The sequence below is a fragment of the Syngnathus leptorhynchus genome, chromosome 6 (assembly GCF_054491065.1).
Source record: "Syngnathus leptorhynchus isolate UIUO chromosome 6, UIUO_Slep, whole genome shotgun sequence".
Taxonomy (NCBI): domain Eukaryota; kingdom Metazoa; phylum Chordata; class Actinopteri; order Syngnathiformes; family Syngnathidae; genus Syngnathus; species Syngnathus leptorhynchus.
The window spans coordinates 10,656,577-10,681,214 of NC_141200.1; the positions used below are offsets into that span (position 1 = coordinate 10,656,577).

A 24,638-nucleotide genomic window follows, 5' to 3' on the forward strand; every position below is an offset into this window, starting at 1 on the left:
AAAAAGAGTTGTAAGCAGGGGGTTAAGCCTCGAAACCCTCTAAAAATCTGCTAACAAGGCTCATTTACCCAGGGCCGCATTCCGTCTGCTGAATTCCGCTAACCTCTGTCTGACTTCTACTCACTGCAATGGACTCCTACTCAAACATGAGACCTTTCTGACGCCTCACTTTCATATCCATTGACCCTTTATGGTCTCCTAATTTTAGAATATTGACAGACACAAAGTTTGAGACACAATATTAAGAACAATTGTGTCTGAATTGAACATACATATTTGTTCCTCAAAGTATCTTGTGGTTAATGCATGAGCAGTAATTGCTGCCCTGCTGTGTAAATGCTCAGATCTTCATAGACCGTACGGAGCGGTTGGAAAAATGCGAGGCTTCCCTTCACGTGAGGCCATCTGTTGAAATGTCTGTGTGATAATGTAGGATCATGACACTTCCCATCAACATCTTTCTGCTTGAAATTGAAAAATAGTCTGAGTAAAAAATAAAAAGGAGCCTTTATCTGACCTGATAACCAACGCTTAATGAGCTCAGCTCTTGGGATGGAAGCACAGCATGTCTTTCTTTCTTTCTTTCTTTCTTTCTTTCTTTCTTTCTTTCTTTCTTTCTTTCTTTCTTTCTTTCTTTCTTTCTTTCTTTCTTTCTTTCTTTCTTTCTTTCTTTCTTGATTGCTTGCTTGCTTGCTTGCTTGCTTGCTTGCTTGCTTGCTTGCTTGCTTGCTTGCTTGCTTGCTTGCTTGCTTGCTTGCTTGCTTGCTTGTTTGCTTGCTTGCTTGCTTGCTTGCTTGCTTGCTTGCTTGCTTGCTTGCTTGCTTGCTTGCTTGCTTTCTTTCTTTCTTGCTTGCTTATTGTCATTCAGGTCACTTTGACTTCATGGATGGGTGGATCAGATTTGGCAGCTAACATCTAACAAGAGGTTAAACATAGCACTTAGTAGAGTGCAGACCGCTGCCAAGGCCAAATAAAAGTCAAAGCAAAGTTGTTGACCACCTATTCACAGATCCCATTTTGACTTGAAAAGGGATGTGTATGTTTTATCTGCATGCAGGCCTGGAGGACTATTGTTTCTTGCAGAATAAATGTGAAAGCAAGTTTACATTGTGGAATATAGCTTGCTGTGATTTTCAAAACCATGGCCAAGTTGTGCAAACGTTACCTAGCCGTTCCAGTAGTAAGCGCATCAAGAAAGTGGATTCTATTTATTCTGACTCGGAAATCATCCCTTCACAGCGAGTGAATCATTTTTATACACTCGTTTCCTAACATATGCTCTGTGTAGGTTTGTCAGAAAATATAGTAGATTATTGCAAAGTATTTCCTCCTCCTGTGTTTTATCATTTTATACGCCACAAAAAAATATCAATGTTGGCATTAAGGACTAGTTCTGTTCGACAAGACTTAAATCACATTTATCTCAAATCAAATTTAAAGGTATTCAACCAGTACAACACAATCTTTTTGTGATTTGTTAGCTGTACATGTAGAACGTGTGTGTGTGTGTGTGTGCGTGTGTGCATGCGTGTGTGTGTAAACTAATCCATCGGAGACCATAAAAATGAATTATGTCATTTGTCCTCATTGTGTCCTGTGTGCTCCCTGTTTATTGCAGACAAATGTCACAGTATGGTCAGGGGATGGGCTTTGACTAATTGCTGGATATTCTCAGTTCATGCTATCCCATGACGCTGCAGATATGCAACATTCTCTCATTTGAATCATATGAGCAATATGCTTGGCTATTCATGTCTGTGGTGGAGAGACACAGAGATCCAATAGATCAACACACAGCATCAGCAAAAATATTGGGATGCACCGTCTAATCAATCTGTTGTTGAAGTAGATCCCTGAGTTACACCTGACTATTGTGGACAGTGTGTGGGTAGTTTGAGGAAAGTCCTTTTGTGTTCACAGTGTCAAAAGCTCCAGAGAGGCCTGCTTGGATAAGTTTGGGTAAACAAGGAATGTTGAGAGTTTGACTGCAACTCCATGAAACACTTTTTGGATAAAAAAGATCAAGATCTCATAAACTAGGCCAAATTCTTGCAAAGAAATCTAAATCTGAGACAGAGACAATATTTTGGTCATGTTCCATGGCTGTTATAGCACATTCCTCAGATTTTTATCCCAGTTAGAATCAATGGGGTAGATTTTATGTACCGTATTTTCCGGACTATAAGGTGCACCGGACTGTAAGGCGCACCTTCAATAAATGGCCCATTTTAAAAGTGTGTCCGGACTATAAGGCACATCATCAATGCATCATGTCAGATTTTTAATTAAATCATTCTCCATTTTATCTTTTTTATTTCAACTTCAGATGCAACAAATTACATTATAATCACAAAATAATGATCCATAGTCTATTTGATTCATGATTCATAGTCTTCAGCGGGCCACTTATGATTGATTTCATGACACAATGCTTCGGGCCAGTCTGAATTTAGGAATTTGGTCCATATATAAGGCGCACCGGACTATAAGGCGCACTGTCGGCTTTTGAGAAAATGTTAGGTTTTTAGGTGCACCTTGTAGTCCGGGAAATACGGTACCTTTAATTTTACCAATTTATCGAACATTCACGTTGTCTCGTCACTGTCAACAGTAACAGTTCTTTCTGTGTGATGTTTTGTTGCAGTATAAGGGCCAAGCCAACCTCCATGTGTTTGAGGACTGGTGTGGCTCCTCCGTAGCCCAACTCAGAAAGAACCTGCACTTCCCCCTCTACCCTCATGTAAGTAGAAGTATACCCTCAAGTCAGTAGAAGTATACTTCAAGCTGTGAGTGAAGGGATTTCATTTTATGGCCTTGGGATTCCCATTAGCCTAAGACTAAAACTCGTGGCATTTGCTGCAGGCTGCCAGCAGCAGATTCCATCACTTATCAGTGTAGGATGTGCAACATAGCTAGATAGGTATAATTTTGCTATGTTACTACTCTATCCTACCCTGCAATGTTAAATAAGACATTTTCACTTATTGGTGGGCAGGCATTTTTCTTCACTATGCATATTGTTTAAACACTCTTGTAAGATGGTGTTGACGCTTAAACTGGATTGAACAACAAATACTGGATGCCTGAATGACAAAAAAAAAGAAAGTTCTGATGAACCTACAGTTTGTTAAAATAACGAGAAACACAATCTCTGGATTTATTATATTAGAATCAGAATTTGGTCTTTGGCCCTGAGTGCTCCACTTCGTCCTATCACTTCACTACTTACGGTTGCTTAGCTCATACTGGACACTTCCTGCTGATGGAAGGAGTTTAGCACCAAAACATCTCGATTTCACGCACAGCACTGTTCATGCTTTCGTTTCAATTTTTGCTTCATGCTGCAGACAAGAACGACTTTGAAGAAACTGGCCGTGGCTCCAAAGTGGAAGAATTATGGCCTGAGAATTTTTGGATTTCTTCACCCTTATCGTGATGGTAACCAGTTCATCTTATTAGCGAGTGTCCTTCAAAATAATATAGAACACCTCCACATCGCGCAAACGTCATATGATTCGGAATCACCACTGTAGAGCCCTCTGAATGGAATCTCTTTGCAGTGTCCTGTTGTTACTAAGGCAACAGAGAAGCCTCAGAACCCTAGTAGATGAGTTGCTAAATAGCAAACTATGAATTAGATCCTTTTTGGTCTTGTGTGGTCAAAGCTTTCCACCTTAGGACTGTAGACCAAGTGCCTCGGTGAGGCAGCGTGGACAAAGGTAAATTTTTTATATGTTGTATGTAGTATGTTTATAATGTTGCATAACTATATAAAAAGCCTATATTGCTCTTCTTTAAAATAGAAAGAGAGGTACTAATCTGACATTGAGTGTGATGTCGTTTTTATGGATTACTGTGATGTATACTAACCATTATATTAAGACAAGATTCTTTCAACTCATGCTAAAAGAAATAAAATCCTAATGTAAGTGTTAAAAATTAGGTTTGGTAGTGCTTTATGTACTGGCATAATAAAACACTCTGCAGTGCTCTATAAAAGCCGTATCTCAATAAATGGCGGAGGTATGTGCACACATAGCAAATGTTGCTTTTTCATCAGGGTTCATACAAATAGTAAAGATTGGCTTATTATCTGAGATTCTCGCTGGAATACAGTTTTTTTTAGCCGGAATATTTATTTGAAAGCTCTCACACGCACGTTAGCTATGGTCATAATTCAAGCTTCTGCCCATTTTTACAGCATTTACCTCTTCAATGCAACTGGCAAAGTTCTGATCAGTACACTTAATGTTTTGACGCTATAGTCATTTTTTCAAAGCATGTCTTCGAACATTTTCCCTCAGATTGCCGAAAAGGGAACCCATTCACGTCAACGGATATCATACACAAAGGGGGCTAGTTTGTTGGATGCATGATTGTGAGCTTTATAGTTCGAAAGAGCCACACAAATGTCGCCATTTTAAAATGGGTAGCACTTTTTGTTCGGAAATCCCTGTCACAATCCAATGTTCTATTATGATATTACAATTTCTTCAATATGTTGATAGTCTCCTGCTAGCTGAAGAATTGCCCTTCAAGATAAACATTCCTCCACCATGCTTGTATCACCTTTTTTTTCCCCTTTCAGCGGATTTCCAGTTTTCGGTCTCATCTGATGATAATTCTGAGTTCTGGCTGAGTCCGGATGAAAGTCCCCTGAACTCCAGGCTACTGGTCTATGTAGGACAGGTAAGCAATCACATGTCACACCATCTTCAGATCAACATCAGTTAACAAAACATGAGTTGTTGAGGGCCGACTTGGAACAACTGGTTGAGTAGTTGCCTACCTACCTGAAAAACTGTGTTTGATCCCCACTCATCCTGCAACAATGTCAATACTTAACTCCACTTTCCTATGCTGTGTCATCAGCAGATGAATGCGATAACCATGTTTAAGCGTCCATTCATCATTTGTATCCGTTATTTTCTCTTAAGCGAATCCTCTGACTCCAAATTGTCTTTTGTTTGAATGGCAGCAATATTTTTCTAGAGCAAGGAATTGGAACAAACTCTTGAATTTCACTCGTACTGTGCGAAAGCCGATGTACACAGACAAACGTGATCATCTGACTCTTTTGAGGCTTGATGGTTTGTTTTAATATTTGAATACATGGTTGTAAATGGCATCCAATGCATTTAATTCTAAGGAAAATACAGCACTCCTAGAGATTTCTGAATTAATGGAGCTCCAGCAGCTGCAGTTTGATTGAAAATGGGCCATGCATATGGAATATCATCTGTTCTTTTGTCAGTGCTCGAGCATACACAATAAACAGGGAGGAAACAGAGCATTTTAACCTTGTTCGTCCTAACTCATCTAATAGTCACCTCATGTCAAATGACTAACCTCCAAGGCAAGTTCCCTCCTGACGAATTGTTTTTCGTCCCACAATTTGCATCCAGCAACCTCTGAATGTTTGCCTACCTTGACCAAATTGTCACATGTTGTAAATGCAGTCACAATAGGAGTGATGAGCAGGAGAGCAAAGGTCCAGCTATGGAATCATCTGCATTCCAATAAGATGTGACATGTCACTAGGTTACTCAGAAGATGAGATTAATTAGCCAGTTCTGAATATTGATGTGACATTTAACAGTGGAGAAATATGATGGAGCTAGTGCTAGGGGAGCTGTAGCTACGAATCATTCATTTTGATAGAGTCTGTCACACCCATTGTCTCTCGAGACGTCACCTTCCACAAAGGTATCTAACTCCTGTCCTCATTTTGTAACACATCTTCCTTTCTTGTACAGAAGAGCAGGTAGAGGTCTTGCAAGAAGTTTTTTTTTATGCTTTGATTGATTTGAGGCATTTTCTCCAAGTCTGCAATCTCAAATTATTTTCTGTCATTTATTTAGAGGAAAATGTATCCTCTTTACTTCACCTCCAATATTACTTTAAATTGTTATACCCTTGACCTTAAATGGCAATCTATCAAATGGCAATCTACCCTCATCAAATCATTTGATTTCAAATATATATTCAATTCAAATTCTACATGCTGTACACATAAATACGACAGCCTCCATCTTTTACCTAAAGATGATTGCCAAGTTATCAATTTAACAAGATACTAATATAATAACAATAACAATAGTTCAACATGGCTGGCAACCTCTTCAGGGTGTCCCCCGCCTACTACCCGATGACAAATGGGATAGGCTCCAGCACGCCCGCGACCCCTGTGGGGACAAGTGGTACAGATAATGGATGGATGGATGGATTGTGAGAATCATATCTCTTTGGGCTGCATGGTGACTGACTGGCTAGCACATAAGCCTCACAGTTCACAGCTTGTGGTTTCAAATCCATAGTGAAGCCTTCCTTGGTGGAATTTGCATGTTTTGCATGTGCCTGAGTTGGTTCTCTCTGGCTATTCTGGATTCCGCCTACGTTTCCAAAACCTACAAGCTTGGTTAATTAAAGACTCTACACTGCATCAAGGTTATTTTTGGTTAACGTGCCTGGAGTTGGCTGTCGACCAGTTGAGGGCACGGAGAGACAACACAGTCACACTTCAAACCATACCTTTGTCTTCTGTTTTATTGAAATGACATATGGCAGAATGTTTAATGGCACTAAATGGACATTCATTGTCCAACAAAGATATAACCATCTTTTAGTTCCATACCAGTCCTGTATATCTTCTCAGAGAGGCCAGTCAGTCTAAGTATGTGATACATTTGTACCAGACTGCAGAGTATGTCATTCCGCAGATTATGTTTTTTGTCCAACAAGAGTAATTGCATTTTTGTGCGCAGTAAAGAAGAAAGGGTCTCAGACTTTCAGCAGGCATTGTTCCTACCCACTCTAAAAATGACTGCTTTAATGAAAATGTTCTCATCAACTGGTTACACAGAATTTTGTTTTTGTCCATTCAATGAAAAAGGATGCATATCTAATATGGACTGAAAAGGGAAATAGACATTTTTGTAGTTTGTGTGCATGCATGAATGCATACATTTGAGGACTATAGTTTGTACTGTGGTGGTTTGGAGGGCATGTTCAACACGGAGGTGAAAGAATGGTGAAATCAATAGGACAATTGACAGCAATAGCAGATCCACCATCTCAGGTCAGCACTCAATACTCTACATTTATCATGCAGAAATGTCTCAAGCTATTTTGAATTTATAACCTCCCACAATACAAGATTTTTGTCTTTTTCTCTCCAAAAGCCCATTCTTGAGTTAAGCTCAATTGCATTGAGATTAGTATTTTAGGAATGGGGGCTCTTTGGGTTGTGGTCGAAGGTTAAGGTGCGCTGTTAAATGATTTACGACCCATTGAAGGGGTTCTTGTTTGAAGGGAGGTTTTTTTTCCTGTGACGTCCATGAGAGATGAGTTGCATTGCTATTTAATGTGTAGCGTTCACTTGCTACCAAATGGATGCACACTAAAGGTAGTATTAGCTGGCACTAAATTGGCCAAGCGCATAATGTCATTCATGCCTGTTTATTTTCACTGCGTGTAATAATTATTTGTGTATTTAGCTGCTGGGAACTGAATTTCTCCCCGGGAATCACTAAAGTATCAATCCATCGATATCTGTTTGGTCTATTTGATAATGTCATTAGCGTCCATGTTTGTGAATGGCTTCGGCAACGGTCTTGTAAGGATTTGTAAAGTACTTCATGATATTATTCCGTAATTGGAAAAATAACCCACCGTTATTAACACCATTATGCTCAAATGTCATTATTTCCGACGCTGATCACAACAAAGCTGCTATGTCAGCAAGAAGGTGTTGAATAGATGTTTTGGACTGGAATAATGGGAAGTGAGATGGCACAGTGACTGTTAATTATGTCACCAGGCTTTCTTGAGTGATAATTTTGTGTCATTGTATAAGAAGAACCTTTGGCATTGTAACATTAAAAGAGCAGCAGCTGAAAAACTCAGCGTGGCCACCCTTGATCTCAACCTAATTTAGCGCCTGTGGTGTATCCTTAAAAAGGAGCATCTATGAACCTGGATAGCATTACACTTCCAAACTCTTGTCAAAAAAAATCTTACATCGTCAATTGAAATAGAGGCAGAAATTGTTGATGCTCTCACAATTTGGCTGAGAGAGTTCTTACGATGATATTGCAGAGGGGCTCTGATGTTAACGTGTCACTTCATTGTAAATATATATTTTTGGGGCGAAATAACATTTAATAATGCCCTGATGATGTTTGGATTTGAAGAAATAATAAGTTGGAGTTGTCGACAATACAGCACATGCATGGTGCTTTTTATTCACAGCTGTAATTACTGTTAATATTTAAAAAAAGGTACAAGCAACAAGTGTGATGACTGCAAATTATGCAAAGTAAGGATTACAGTTTGTATGGGTATTATACATGAAAATATTGGTCAAATCTAAAAAAAAATACTTGTATGGGTGTTCATCTCTATAAATTATGTGAATATGTGTGTCGGTGTGTCTGTTGCTCTCGCTATTCCTGGCTGCTTACCTTTGAATTCAGCTCCTGCCAACTCTAGTGTAAGCAGGCTGCTCTCTGTAAGTAGTGACTCATTACACTGAGGGAAAGATCATGCATTCTTGCATGTAAATATGCACAAAGCTTTGAATCTTGTACTCAACTAATGAGCTGTGTGTCTTTGAGTACCACCTTGATTACTTCCAGCTCATAAATCTTCAGCCAAGGAACATAAAATGTACATGACATCAACTGCATAACAATCAGATAAAACAGAAAAAAGTTGGTCGTAAACACAAGAAAGCTACTTTGTTGTTGTTATCTCTAATTAACGTTGTTGTTTTACCTCGACTTTGATACCAGATTTATGTTTAGTGTTAAGGCTTAATGTTAAAACGTGATCATGCTTTTTAGGTTAGCATTGCACTTATCAAATAATAGGAATCAGAAGTGCAATCGTGGTTTTTTTTTCACACAAATTTGAATAATCCCATTCAGCGTCTACCTCCGGCACGCTGATATTTTTCATTGATGTACAGATAAAAATAAGATACTGTGTTGTATATTTTTTATTCCCATGGACTGTTTGATGAGTGAAAGCTTAAGGTTTCTCCTCACGTAACTTCTGCTGAGGCTCTGGTTTTATTCAGTTCTGATTTGTCAAAGTTATTGAACGTGCGCGTATGGTGTGCCGTGTTTCTTTTTTTGAAACCATCAGCATGTTCTTTTTTTCAGGATTATTCCTGCAAAGCCAAAAACCTGAGAAGAAATCCTGATGCTCTACTTTCTTCGGTTGTCACTGCCACTTGTGAGCTGATCAAAACCTTATGAAAACTTTAAAGTTGCCTTAGAGGGTTGAAATTTTGCAGTGACTACTCAAATCAGCTTTGGTTATACGTATTTAAATAACATGTCTGCGACATGCTTTTCATAAAAATGTCTTGAGGATGGAGAATGAAATTATACTTTACAAGTTTACACACTTCTTTTGCGCAAAATGGGCTGTTTTAAGTTCCCTGTCTCATGCAAGCCATTGTACTGGTATACTCGGCCCTACCTATGATTGGGCTACGGTGAAAAAAAATTAATAGTCAAAAAAACTGAGTTCTTTTTTTTAAAGGCATAAAAGCAGCACGCTACACCCAAATATTTGTGTGTGGCTGATGCACACTACACTAAACATAAATACTTCACCACCATCGCTATGTGGGGGAACAAACAGCAACAAATCCCTCAAATGCAACTCTGTTCACCTTTCTGCTTTGACAGCATAGTAGTACGTCAATTTTTTTTGAAAGTGGCTTCACAACTTAGCAAAGTAAAATTTTCATAATATATTATAAGCAAAAGTATTTTTTTGTCGAATGAAATAAAAATATGCCAAGGGCACGCAACATTTATCAAACATCAAGAATGGCTTAAAATCTTAATTGTGCATATTTTTTATGCAATTTTCAATATCTTACGTTTATAGACCATACCAACTGTCAGCATGCATTGGTGCCAAATGAACGGGCGTGCACACTGGCCAAGCATCACTACCTTGCTCATGGATTTCCCAGGAGGCATAGCCTACTGTCCTGGCCCCCTTTAAATTATTTTGCTTCATAGTGGAGTTCAGACTTTTGCTCCTTAACTATTAATTCACCTACCACCTTCACTGACCACTATCACTGCAAATATCAGATTCATGTGTGACTTACAGTCACATGACTGATTCTGGCCTTTGAGGACAGGTGCCATGTCTTTTTAGTGGATATGCACATGAACATTTTTATATCAATCTCCCACAGTGTCTCCCTTAACCACTGAGATGCTGAAAGAGCACAATTCTAAAGCTGCATCATTGATGGTTACCATACTGTTACTGTATTCCCTGCTCGCCACTGAGTTGTACTCTGCCCCTCCATATTTCCTCCATTTGTCGTATTCCCTTCTTTGTTATTGACGACCAGCTCAGATTCTTATGTCTCGGCTTGTCTCTTGCAGTTGGGAACAGAGTGGACCGCTCCAGGCGAGTTCAACAAGTTCAGGTCCCAGTCCTCAAAGTCTGTGCAGTAAGTACCTGTGACATGCTCACTTTTTTCCCAAGCAGTCAATTTCCTCTCTCTAACAACCAGAAAGCAACAAAATGTTAACGTTTGCTTTGTATTAACATCACCTCTGTTGTCAAATTTCTGAATATACTGTAAATTGACACAGGTAGATTTTGTCAAAGGCATATTTCACAGCGATGTCACGGTAAAAGTATTTCTGTTCATTTAAGTTTGCACAAATCAGCTTAAACAATTGAGAAGATCATTATTCAATATAATTACTTCAACTGGACAAATAACTTTACTGTATTCTCTCCTCGAGTGTGTGGGCACAATTCCTTAATTGTACCTTCTCACTAAATCCAGCAGAAGCCTCTGACTGATTTTGAGGAGTTCAATAAAATAGCCTCACTTTGCCTTCCAGCTTCAAAAGATACCGTGAAAGCCGAAATGAACATCAACATGTTATTTGACGTTCTTCTATGTGGGTGTGTGTTCCAAAACATATATTCATGCTTTTCCACACAAGCAAATGTGTGCTTGTTAACAAATACCTTCTTCTGAACTGATTCTTATCACAAATGCATCAGTGTTGGAAATAGAGATGTCTGAGGATTGAGTTTGCTGCCTCCCCCTGTCTGCCACTGTTCATATTAAAAGGAACGGGAGAACAACTTTAATTGATAAGGTTATGGATGATTTTGTTTCACTGTGACACAAAGGGCAGTGACAATACCAGTATCTACCATGCTCATGTTTCATTTGCATTTGTTTACCCATTTTAGGGGCTTTGTTTCAGCATCCATGACCTTGATGCTGACAATTGGTTAACAGTACATAGTCACATTTTTTTTTTTTTTTTTTATAAAGTACTACTTTTTCAGAATCACCTCCATTTCCTCACAGTGGCATCATTATCATATTAGATTTTATTATTTGACCATTGGGAGACATTTGGATACCATTCATCTATGTTCATCATAAATGAATACACCCCCATTGAAAAGTATGTAGTTAGACTTACCTGTGGTTTTATGTTCAAAACAATTGCCATTCTTGTGCTAATTTGTGCAACATAGCAATATTACATCAGATGAATTAGTTGATTTGGTTTTTGTGTGCACATAAATCTCATTTGCAATCAGTCGGCCATATGGTATGCCATTAAAAAATAATCAGAATGAAGAATAAAGGTTTTATATCAATTCTGTTAAAGTTAGTGCTGCATCAGTTGTACACATTTAGTGAGGATCTGAGTTATGTACTCATGATAAGTCTTTGTGAATGAGAAATGCATTAGCATTACCCATGCAAACTCCTGGAAAGTAGCCTACTGTAGCTTCAAGATCATTAGAGGCTATTTGCACTCTCCATTCCATTCACGCACTGTCTTTATCGAGCCTCAGTTTATTCCCTCTACTTCTAGATCAAATTTCATTGTTGGATTGAATTAACATGAAAGAAACCTGCTTGTGTGGTTCACACAAGAACACAGATAAGCAGTGAGCGCATTTCAGTGATGTAGTTACGAAAAAACAAAACGCTTTTTGTCAGGTTTTCTGTTTCTTTTTTCATGCTTTGCAACATGGTTATTTATGTTATGGATCATTGGGGCAGCACAGCAGCAGCAGTTAAGCGAACAGTGACTAATGGCTCCTGTAGGCCTGAATCAGACTGTCAGGGAATGAAGCATTGTGCGGTTGAGGGCTTCACTACAAACAATTCACTCGCCTGTCAGAAGGCTCATAGATGCAGTCCAGAGGTATTGAACCCTTGCCACCCGCTGTATTGGGATACAGATGTTGTGTATCACACACACACACACACACACACACACACACACACACACACACACACACACACACAGGTTATGCCGTGTGTTGAACAGCTGGCCTCTTTACTGATTTCCTAAATCTAGAGAAATGACTTAGTGATTTCATCACTTTGTCAATTATTGTGTTATTGCCTTTTGTTGTGCCTAGTTACGAATGATGATTACAACACACCTTGATTGTTTTATCTTTGTGGGAACAGTTTTGGTAAGACCCTTTTCTGTTCCACATGACTATGTGCTATCCTCCACACAGCACGGCCCATGAAGGAATGCCTGGATGAATAGACAAACTATCTACAGGGATTTCAAATAATGTACCTACATGTCATGTATTTGCTATACTCTCCATATGTTGTTCCAACATTCATTGACTTTTTTCCTTTCATTTGGCTTTTCCTTCTCTAGCTTACAGATACAAAACAATGGCAATTGCATGTTGGGTAGTGAATTTAAATTGGGTTTACCACTGCCAATGGGCTGTGACCTTTTTCCCGCCTTGGGGTAGGATTTACGAGTCCAATGTAGCACAGATGGAGAAGTGCAGTCAAATAAAAGAATGTGGTCGTACAGGCCACCTGGCTGGAATGGAACCTCCTGGAAGTGTAGAAGGCATAACATTTTATACTCATTTGCCTAAATGTAGATTGGATCAACCAGGATTGGATTAGTTTGATTGGATTGGATTAACCAGTGTATTTATTTATTTATTTATTTATTTATTACTATCTGAGTGGGGGGTATTCAACCTCCCATGTAGATGTTGGTGATTATTTGCAAACACAGCTAGTCAAACCTCCCTCTGCGGTGGTCTCCATTTGGCCAAGTTGTGCAAATGTTATCGGGCTGCCTCAGCCGCAAATATGCTGAGCAAAAGCATACAAATGCCTAAGAGTTTTCTTGCAAGCAAACCAAGACCTCCTTTTCATGTGTTCGGACAGTGTAGGATAGTGTCATACTTGACCAAACAAACTGCACCATCAGTGCAATTGTACAAGTATTCATAAATCAAACCTGACAAGGGTGAAAAAGGCATAAATTTCTGTTTCCTCTCCTTGAACCGTATCTGGACGAAAAGACTATCTTCTTAAAGGCAGGATGCCTTTGAACTAAAAACGTGTGTTTTATCTGAAAGTAGGAGTTTTAAAATGATTTTACTGACTTTTTTGAGTTTCAAAGTCAGTGACTGAGAAGGGAAGTGACAGTTTGGTAGCGTCTGCTTGGGGTCACAGGCGACACTTTAGCAGTCAGATGAGGAACCCAGATAAGTCAGACAACACCATCTCTGTTCTCTGGTACTGCAGTCAGAGCCTCAGGCAGTGGAGACAGGGTTGACAGTTAGCTGAAAGTTCTATATGTAGAAGTACTGTTTTGAATACTAACTTTGCATCTGCTTCTTCATTTATGCAACACGGTGGGATAGGATTGACAATTAGCTGAAGATCAAAGGGAATTTTTGTAAAACATACCGGAAAAGGAATAGCGCTTGGTGAATCCTGAGCCAGTGTTAAGAGGCAAGGAGTGGATGTGATTATTTTAAATTTGACAGGCATTTGCAAGCTTGGTGGATTCAGCACATTCATGTACAAGAAGTGAAACTGACAAACGGGTTGACCTTTGACTATGGCGTGCAGAACAGCATCCCATGGTTGTCTATGATGCTGCAGATAGCATTTTGAAGGAGTTCAAAAACTGGAGGAAATGCCATTTACACCTGACCCTTATCTGACGTGTGGGCGATGATGTAACTTCCTCCCTTCTTGCACATACTCTTGAATCCCTCTGCCTTATTTTCTCCTCATCTTACCTCTTTACCTCTTACAAACATTTTGTATCCTGGAAATTTGGTATTTCTTTCTCAGTCGTGACTATGCATACATTTAATCTGTGTTGGTTGACATCAGAACGTGTACACATGAATGGCAAAAAAAAGTATGTCCTATTTTTGAGTCAATCACTTGGGGACACTGTGCAATAAAAGTATACTGTCAGTTCAAGAGTAACATTCATTTTCTAAAATAGTCCACATTTTATTTCACAAAGCAACAATAGTGCACATACATCTAAGATAGCAGCCCAGAAAATGTAGAAAAGTTTATTTTTATTCATTTTAATAACTATAACACAGCTAACAAAAAGCTCAACTTCTCAAGAAATTCAAATACCGTATTTTCTTAAAAAGATGAATAAAATATTCTCAATACAGTGTAGAAATTGGGTAAAGATTGCCCGTCTGAAACTTATTTTCTATAAATTCAAGTGTTCAATTTTTTTTTTAATTGAGCAACTAAAATGAATGAACCTTTCTACAATATTCTATACTATTGCGATACACCTGCATATATTACTTCCTTCACTTGTGTGTTTCTAACATTGTTCCATTCAAAGTTATCTGTTGAATAGACCGTAAGTGTCATTTGACGTCTATACAAGTCTCTTCTGTTTGGCCTTCATTCATTGCCTGCCTGCCTGTAATGACACATGATGGGAGTCTGATGACACAACTCACAGTGTGTGACAGTTTGTGTCGATATGCACGGTAGCTGGTGTGCAATCAGAATGTCTCGTGGCTGTTGATGCGCATCTTTTTAGCTGTGAAAGACTGCGTGATGTTTGGCTGGCAGTTATGCATAAACGCCACCTCACATTAACCTGTGTTCTTCTAAACCAGACAGTACTTTTCTTTAATCAAATGTCCCGAGGGGGCATATGGATGTGATACAAACAAATATGTTTGCGCATATTAGTTTAGTTTGGTATAGGTAGATTATTTTAATTGTCCAAGAACAGGAAGAAAAAACAAGTAAAAACCAAATCATTTGAAAATGACGGCATACAAAAAACATTCCAGTCGACAGGTATGCAAAGCCAGTTCCTAATGCATACCTAAACACATACCTGTAGATTTGCCATACAGAAATTGTAGGACAGTTACAAATGATTCATATGTTTGAAGAACAGTAGCGCTACTCGACTACTATATTATTCATTTCTCATTTCCATTAAGTGTCGGCAAAGGTATAGTAGCATAATAATGGGTGCTATTGATGAATTCTTCTTTCTATTGACTTTGATGCATTGCCATTGCTGTAGTTGCACTTGAAAATATAGCTTCTCACAAATGCAAGACCACCTGGTGGTAAATACAGTCATACCAATGCTCATCTTGGTCAGGAATTCCAAACCCATGTGAGAAAAGCTGAAAAAAAGGCGTGTTGAAAACCATTTTTGTAATGCTCTGTTTGGATGATAATGTGCTGGCAAATTGGATGGAGAGTGGCGCATATAAGCAGACGGGAATGCGCAGAGGTCGTATTGAGAAAAGCCAACGACAAGATGCGGGTGAGAATGAAGTGAAGGGAGGGGATGGAGCAACTAAGATATATGGTGGCTGCAGGGGAGCGCAGCATGAGCAGTACTCTGGATTAAAGGAATGCGTGAGAAATGGATTGAAGAGAACGAGGAGAAGAAAAGTAAAGTTTGTGCATCTCCTTGGGGCAGCTCCAAACACTGCAATCATCGCTGTCGCCAAGACGAGGAGGCAAAATCAAGGGATAGGGTGGCAAGTCAGATAGCATTAATTAGAAACGGAGCTGCAAAAGCAAAATGAGGAAATTGCTGAGGCTGGAGGACACAGTGGAGATGTGTGGTGACAGGGAGAGCAACCGAATGACAGCAAGTGGGTTTTATGTTGCCAGGGCAGAATGTATATTGCTTCACGCAGGACTGGAGTGCTCGGTCTTCTTTACTGCTCTCATTTAGCGATGCATAATGTGTCTATGTTATGTTGTGTGTATGCATACATGTGTTAGACGGTTAGTAAATGCAAATATCCCCATGACCTTGTGCTCTGGTTTTTCTACCTTTAGCAGAAGCAATCCAACAGCTTTCTCTCAGCTAAAAAACAACCCCCTACGCACACATTTTGGAAAAATACCGTATTTTCCCGATTATAAGGTGCACCTAAAAACCCCAAATTTTCTCAAAAGCCGAGAGAGCGCCTTGTAGTCCGGTGCGCCTTATATATGGACCAAATTCCTAAATGTAAACTGGCCCAAAGCATTGTGTCATGAAATCAATCACAAGTGGCCCGCTGAAGACAATGAATCATGAATCAAATCGACTATAGATCATTATTTTGTGATTATAATGTAATTTGTTGTGTCTGAAGTTGAAATAAAAAAGATAAAATGGAGAATGATTTGAGTTGGATTAAAAATCTGTCATGATGCATTAATGGTGCACCTTATAGTCCAGTGCACCTTATAGTCCGGTAAATACGGTACCTTTGACTTCAATTGTGGGTCAGTTTATGCCCACAGTTTTTTCCTCCATTTTATACTGTGTTTGAGAATTCAGGAGAATGAGAAAGCTTACACGATCCAAGTAAAACAGAAAGCAAGTGTGACGACTCTTTTTCACCAGTGGGACTTTGCAAAAGTTTTTTTGTCAATAGCTTGGCAAACTACTACTACTACTACTAATTCATTTGCATAATAACAAATGCTACACTAACAATTTTAACTTTTACGTTTTGTTTTTAAAACCCTGTTATTACTCTGGACAAAATTTTGATAGATTTGCTTCAATACTGTGAGTTGAAACACTTGTAGGTAGCTCATGACACTTTTGTGCCTAGTATCACAGTACACATAGTTCTGGAATTCCCATTTTCTACTTTTCTGGAGAACAGCATGCGTGAATGAAGAAACACTCCAAATTAAGCTAATTACTCATGAAATTAGGCTTCTGTTCTGTGTCCTCTTCTGATCTATGGTCACATGAGAATAGTTATTCTTTTCTCTTGTCTTTCTCTTGCCCTTCACTTATTCTTTTGTGTCTCACCTCTCTGGCACAAAGCTGTGAATCAAATCATGTCTCAGTGAGATTGATTCATTTTAAGTTCTTTCTTTGTTCCTGCCGTTCATCTGCTTTTCATTGCGACTCGATCTTTCTTCACACTCGTTTGTGTGTCTGCATTATATTTAACTCAGGCTATCTGTGTTATCCGTCACTGGAAAACTGGTGAAACTGATCTTCTCACGCACACACTCACACACACACACAGTTATAAATTTCCACACAATGAATTTGTACAGGACCACTACTACTACTACTACTACTACTACTGCTACTACTGCTGCTACTGCTTCTACTACCACTACTACTACTACTACTACTACTACTACTACTACTACTACTAATACTAATACTACTAATGATAATACTACTACTAATAATAATATGATTACATGATTACAATAGTATTAATAAACAATGATAATAATAGTAATAATATAATCACAGCAGAATAAACAAAACAAAAAAGACATTGGAATCCAAGTTTATCAATGTTGGGGTTACATCTACGTACCTCTGCCCACCTTCATCGGTGCGTGCATCTCAGTCATGTTAATTCTTGTCAATGTTTGTATTCATTATTGTCAAAGTATTCTCCAATTTGTAAATTAGGAGCTCGAAAAGTGTTAAGGTGGCATCATTTAGAAACAGTCAATCAGATTGGAAAGTCTTGAAAATGGTACTTGTGCAGGCCTCTCAGCGGCGACTCTGAAGGATGAGTACAATTCATGAGGCTTAACCTCTTGTGCACTGTCTGTGATTTATCACACACGGAACGATGACAGCATGTGCACGTGGCAGAACTTGTTCTGCACACCTTCTCCAGCAGCCTTTGCCCTTTTCATTTCACTTTGTCTCTCACACCAAGTATTTTTATTATCTGTATGAGTCTTCCTGTCCTGTATGTGAAAATCACGTGTGTAAAAAATGTGCTGGGAAAAAAAAAAGCTTCTTTTGACACCTTTTTCATCAGTATTGATAATTACCACAATCAATCATTAACAACATAGCAAGAATGACAAAATATGCCATTTTTTCATTATATGACAGCTACATCTGTGGTAATTTGCTGTTTGAGGTAGAGAAAGGTTTCAGAGCTGGTGTCTCAAAAGGTATCTTCCAAACCCCAAACTCCAAATTGCAATTTTTTTCCCATTTGAAAGTAATCCCCCTGGAGTCTAAGGCACTATACAAGCCACCTGCTTTCATATTAAGGGGGAAAACTTGTAATACCAGTTTGAAATCAATCTTTTGTGACAGCATTTGGGGAGCTTTTCTGACACATCTTATCCCTGGATTCTGTCCAATCCAACTGCCTCGTAAATAACGCATGTTCTAACATTGCGTGGTGACGTGTAGCTGCATTTAGGCCCACTCATTAAATGCAAACTGTCTCATACAGGTGTTCAATATGAGTCGGATAGAAGTCGTACAAGACCACGTTGGAAAAGTCTGCTTTGTTCTCAGCCATTTTGGGGTGTTTTTTAGGCTTTTATTCTTTTGGCTGGCCCTTGATCTGTTGTTGAGACAAAGCTCACTGCCACTTCTGACATTCTAGAGTGTCTTGAGATTCAAACAGACACCCATATATAGCAAAGCAGATCGATAACAAGTAGAAAGGACTTACTATGTACACACAATGCAGGCAGAATTGCTGGTGCCCTTCCATTAAAGCAAGTGACAACCGATAATGGCGACAGAAACGAGACTAGAATTTGCCAAGATGCAGATTGATAAATGACACGATACAAAGCTTCTTGGAGACAGATGAGACAAAACTGGAACTTTTGGGCAAGTCGCCTCAGCTGTATGTATGTAGATCCAAAAACGAACCATACAACATTGTTTCTGCATAAATATGGAGGAGGCAGCTGGAGCAATTCACACAAAATTATTGGTCAAAAATTCCCATTGAGCGGCGCACAAGTCTAATTGAGAGCTAGAAAAATTATTTGATTGCATTGATTGCTTTCAGATCTTATGCAATCATGCATCACAACGCTTGTGAGGTAAAGCAGTTCAGAAAATGGACGGACAGACGAATGGATGGATGATGGAAGATAGATGGATGATGGATGATCATCAGGGTTAAGCTTTAGGGTTTCAAAAGCAATGCCAAAATGTCTTTAATTAGTCAAGCTATTTTTAATTGGTTTGCTTTTTGCTGATTTTACAGTCGTATGCAAAAGTTTGGGCACCCCTGATCATTTTCAAGATTTTCCATTATGAATCATTGGTTGTTCGGATCAGCAATTTCAGTTCAATATATGATGTAGCAGACAAAACCAGTGATATTTGAGAAGTGAAAGGAAGTTTATATGATTTACAGAAAGTGTGCAATCATTAAAGTAGGCAGGTGCATAAATTTGGGCACCCCAACAGAAAAATGACTATTATATAAATGATTATTATTTCAGTGACCAATGCAAGTTTCTCTTCTTATAACATAGGAGCAGCAATATTTTAGCCTCTGTTTGTAATCTCACAAATCTGTTACCAGACTTCAAGCAGGTGGTGGATAAGACTGTTAGACTGTCGACTGTCGGTGTCTGTTGAAGGGATTCAAGGGACAACTGCATGCATACTAAGTGATGGAAGTGAGACGGATATTGCAATCTTGTAAGAATCAATAAGACTTGCTTCTCTGGATGAAAGGATATTTTGTTTCACTCCTGGCTGGCTTCACAGTATGACATTGATTATAATGCACATTTGATAATGTTTAGGAGTTTCTTGGTCCCCTCCTGTTCAATGTCTGCCTTACCCAAGGGAAACTGATTTTGTCTTTGGAATAGAATTTATTAGTCCCTCCCCAATCCCCCCAAAAAACACTGTAAATTATTCTATAATAATGCATTAATCAAGCTATAAAAAAGGAATTGTTTGGAATAACTTTCCTTTCTGTCTAGAATATGATTGTGATTTTCCAAGCATTTCTTCCTGCCTCCAAATTCAAACACAGTTAATCAAAGAAGACGTGGTGATTATTTTAGATGGGCTACAGAGGAGAGGAGGGGAACAGCATCACATAACACCTGAACAAAGAAAGGAAAAAACAGTGAAGTAGCAAATAAGCAAAAATGTTCTTTGAAATGTGAGGAAAATGTTTTCTTGTGACCAGCGATGCCAGTAACTAACGCATTACTTTAATCCAATAAAAAAAAAAACCTAATCCTTGACAAAGACACACAGTGAACATTGTATAACACATTAAAAAAACATGTTATATTTTGCATTCCACTGTGTCACAGCAGTGTTTTTGTTGAACTGATGTTTTCAAAGGTGACATTTCATTTTCTGTGTGAAAGTAAGAAACACCTTCTCTTTCCCGCTCAGCCTGATGTCGTCTCGACGCTACTACTTTGAGATTCTGCACAAGCAGGATGACAAGGGCTCGGATCACGTGGAGGTTGGGGTGAGTGAAAATGTGATGACATTCATTTATCATTTTCTTCACCTCTGCATATGTGATAGCCTGTTGCTTGTTTTGCATTTGCTTTCAAAATGTGCCATGATAAGCGTGTAGAATGACGTGTTGGTCATATAAAGAATCCCTATCCATCCCTCAATCTTCATTTGGCTCTATTTGTCAACCCTGACTGTTTTTTCATTGTGTGATAAGCATGAACTTAAAGAGAAGGTGGAGTTTCATTGTCCACCTCTAATGTTCATTTTTCTATTTTCTCTGACTCTGCTCTGCATCATTTCTTTCGCCGAAGTGGTGTTCAAGCACCTGAGGCAAAGCTTAGACCTGAGTGGCACTTTGTTTCAAGCTGAAGTTTCAAATACCTCCTGTGTGCTCTGACCTGGAGTGGGGGGGCACATGATGATGATGAAAAGAGATCATCGCTGTGTGTATATGGATTTTTTTTTTAATTATTATTATTATAAGCCCGGGGTTATCATCGTCATGGTGACCGATATTACTGGTTATACTTTCTCCTTTCACAGAGCCATTTTTATACTTCCTTGCTTTGTCAGGTTGTCTCCAATCACCTCCCTCACTCTAACTGGCTAAGGCTTTCTCTTTTTTGGGCCTTCCATTAAATCTTAAATTTCCCTGCGCCTTATCTGTTTTGCCGTATTTGTTGTACCTCAATCCACAAATATTTAAAACCCTGCTCCCTGCAGCTTTACTGCTTCTGTGTGTAATTTCAATTTATTGATTGATGTTAAGACATCAAGACAGTATGCTTGAGGATGTTTTTTGAGAGGTGTTGACGAGATGCTGTGACTTGCCTGAAGGATGCCACATAGTCAGAAAGAGTTTGCAAGAGGATTACTGTGTGTGGGTGAGAAGTAATAAATGAGTGTTCATACTCAGCTGTGTTGATATTGAGCAAAGTTGGAACTCTTTTCATAGAACCAAAACCGATTAATTCCAACATGATTTAAATTACATGCAATTTCATGCCCACTGGTAATGAGCCATGAAAATCATTTCATACAAAAGAACTTTTCATGTCGGAAAAATTTATCTTGGCAGTCTTTGACCATTTGACAAAAAATGTTCCTTTACCACCAACAAACCTTGAGTCTATTGTGAGTCCATTCATGTGAACATGCATCAAAAGTACCCAAAACATTGTATGGTGCTATTTTACATATATCTCTTTTCAAGTCCCATGGTTTTATCACATTAACACAATTTATTGACGTGATGGTGTAAATAGCTTACTAATATGAATCCATCCCTTCCATCTCTGAGGCCATCAAAGTGTTTTATACTTCCAGGAACAATTTAATGAAAGTTCTAAAAGTCATGTAGCAAATCACTATAGTGTGTGTGCGTGGGTGCGTGCATGCATGTGTGTTCGTGTGATGCACCTTTCGATCCGCTATTATGGCCCCCTTTTGAGATTTAACAGTAAATATTTTTTACACCTCTACAAAAATATCAGATTTATTGGAAGTGGCGGAAAACAGCATAAGTACAGTACTCACATAAATCCACATAAAAGCAGATGCTCATTTGTTGTGGCGCGTCGCCCGGATTCACGGCTTTTTCCCTCTATCTTGCATACCGAGCTGTGATTGGGTGGTCAAAGGTGAGCCGTTGCTGTGGGAAAGCATTTGTTTAGCAGCGCTTGATGCAAAGAATAAAGAATACAAAGATGCATGCTTATCTTGGAGCAAGAAATAAAACCTTGCTCATTCATGACTGGCCCATGTCATTGTGTGAAAAAAAGGTGGGATAGACACCGAAAGAAACAGGTTAGGAAAATACTGCATCCCCAAAGGAACAGAAAGTAGTTCGTGTTGTAGGGAGCACCAAGGCCATGAATGACGAGCTTGTTGCTTTTTAGCTTGAGTAAGCAAGTTAGCAGAGTCGCGCAGTGACATAACTATATTATTACGCCGAGCGCGGACTGGAAATGTCATGTCATATCCCAACAGCGCTCGGCTGGGAACGAACAGTTCCCTTGCAGTTGTTTATTAAGTGCCATGAAGCAGCGCCATACTCCATTAGAGCAGAGGTCAGGGTGGCAAACACCATCAAATGAGGCGCTTTTACTTTTTTTTCTAGTATTTTCAATTTAATAGAGGATAGTTATAACTTGGCTAAAGATTAAAATAAACAATCATCTTAATGCTGTCGGCACCTTGTCCATGAGGCACAATACCTCGTCGCCTGTTTTTAATGTCTGTGACAGGCTATTCTTGTTATGACAAATTTTAAAATGATTGTTAAAAATAAAATTTGAAGCACAAGATGAAACTAGAGAGGTACATTTGAACTGGCCTTTTCTGTGTCACATTATCTGCACTGTTTTAACACATAACAAAATGATTATTGTTGTTGATCTGCAAACTTACGCTTTCTGCATCTAACTTCATTTAGTAGTTTTGTATCCCAATTATAACAGTAATCAAGAAACATCTTGTTGAAGCAATACAATTGAATGCTTTTACACTGTAGAATACAATTCAGCTTAGCTTGCTGGTGTGGCACTTGACAACCATTCCATTCACACATGGCCCCTTTGCACAATTAATTGCCTACCCCTGCCGTAGAGGGATAAAAGCTGAGGTGGCATCGCATCTGCATGGAAGCCCCGGTGTTACCTAATTGGATGTAAGGCATCTGTATAATCATTTGTAGTGTTCAACCTCTAGATGAAGTTATTTACTTGTTTTGTTGCTGTAGATAGGTCTTAAATTTGTTGAATTGCTTTCTCGTTGTCTAAGAAGCACACTGACCTAATGGAAAGTGTCAGCTGTTATCAGCATAAAGCAAAGCAATGGTCATTAAATGGTGCCACTGAGAGAACGACACGTAAAAGAAGAAAGTTGCGGCTTAATTAGCGATGGCAGCAAAGGTGTAGGATTTAAATTCGTGCCTTTAATGTTCCTGTTTTATCACTCCTGCCAGGACAAGTCTCTGTCCGTCGACCAATTAATACCAATGCCGTTCTGTGTGCACACTCACCTTCTCCTTGGAAACTCGCACGCGAGGAAAGGCAGATTCTCGCACGCAAGCATACACAGAGAGGTCTCTCAATATCCGCCTCACATGTTCCCATCTCACCATAAATCTGCAAGTGGTCTGTGCCACCTGGAGGGAGCCATTAAAGTAGATTGTCTCTTTTCATTGTACAAGTAAATTTGATACTACTTGCTTTTTAATCACTATAATTCTCTTAAGGTTCAATTCAAGTTCAGTAGCTGTCAAACACATGCATTTGTAATTCTGGTGCGTTCTATGCTGCTTTTCAAAATGTATCTGCATCACATTCAATAGTCAAATAGGAAACTGACAAGTCAAAGGTTGTAATCAGTAAATTAAAAAGAAAAATGGACAGAATGTTAAATTATAATAGATGGAGAAGGAGAACAATAAATACCAATAATAGATACAAGAATAAAAGTACCTTTTTCAATCATGCAACAATTATTTCAGGAGTTAATAAACTTTTTTCGATTAATTGATGAATCAATTATTTCAAAGTGACAGGGTAGAGAAATGCACTAACATGGCTGCTGCGTGAGCATCCCAGAGAGCTGACATGTTTTTATTCAAAATGAAATGTTGATCTAAAACATATTTTCAATAGGTAATGGCCCACCACAAACAAACTATAAAATGTACACCGTACAGTATGCTCCAAATAGGCGTAATTACAGAACAGTATCGCTTGAATCTTTATCGCTTGAATTAATTTAATTACAGTGTTTGTAGTAAGTGCAAGTTAATTTATATTCAACATTTTAACACAGCTTCGGCTGACCAAGCAGGCAAGCACTCTTAGTGTTTTTATTTGTCGTTCAAGTCCAAGTGTGCCGCCTGTCCTACATGACCTTGCTAGACTGTCTACTTTAGTAAAACAATGGCATTACAGCAGGGGTGTCAAACTCATTTTTTTCGCGGTCCGCAGTGTAGTCATAGCGGAGGGCCATTATGACTGTCAACCCAAATAAATGTATGAGCACCTCATTTTATATACAGTACAGTAAAAGCTACAAAACAAACTGACAAATAAC

At 38.8% G+C, this 24,638-nt stretch overlaps 1 protein-coding gene across 1 annotated transcript in view; it reads left to right on the forward strand.

Moving 5' to 3' along the window:
• Positions 1-24,638, forward strand: part of b4galnt4a (beta-1,4-N-acetyl-galactosaminyl transferase 4a) — a 95,547-nt gene that overhangs the window by 60,229 nt on the left and 10,680 nt on the right. Inside the window, exons 4-8 of the mRNA XM_085915162.1 lie at positions 2,645-2,740; positions 3,348-3,438; positions 4,589-4,689; positions 10,419-10,486; positions 20,493-20,571. Of these exons, the coding sequence (XP_085771288.1) occupies positions 2,645-2,740; positions 3,348-3,438; positions 4,589-4,689; positions 10,419-10,486; positions 20,493-20,571 (435 nt within the window). The remainder of the gene's footprint in view (positions 1-2,644; positions 2,741-3,347; positions 3,439-4,588; positions 4,690-10,418; positions 10,487-20,492; positions 20,572-24,638) is intronic.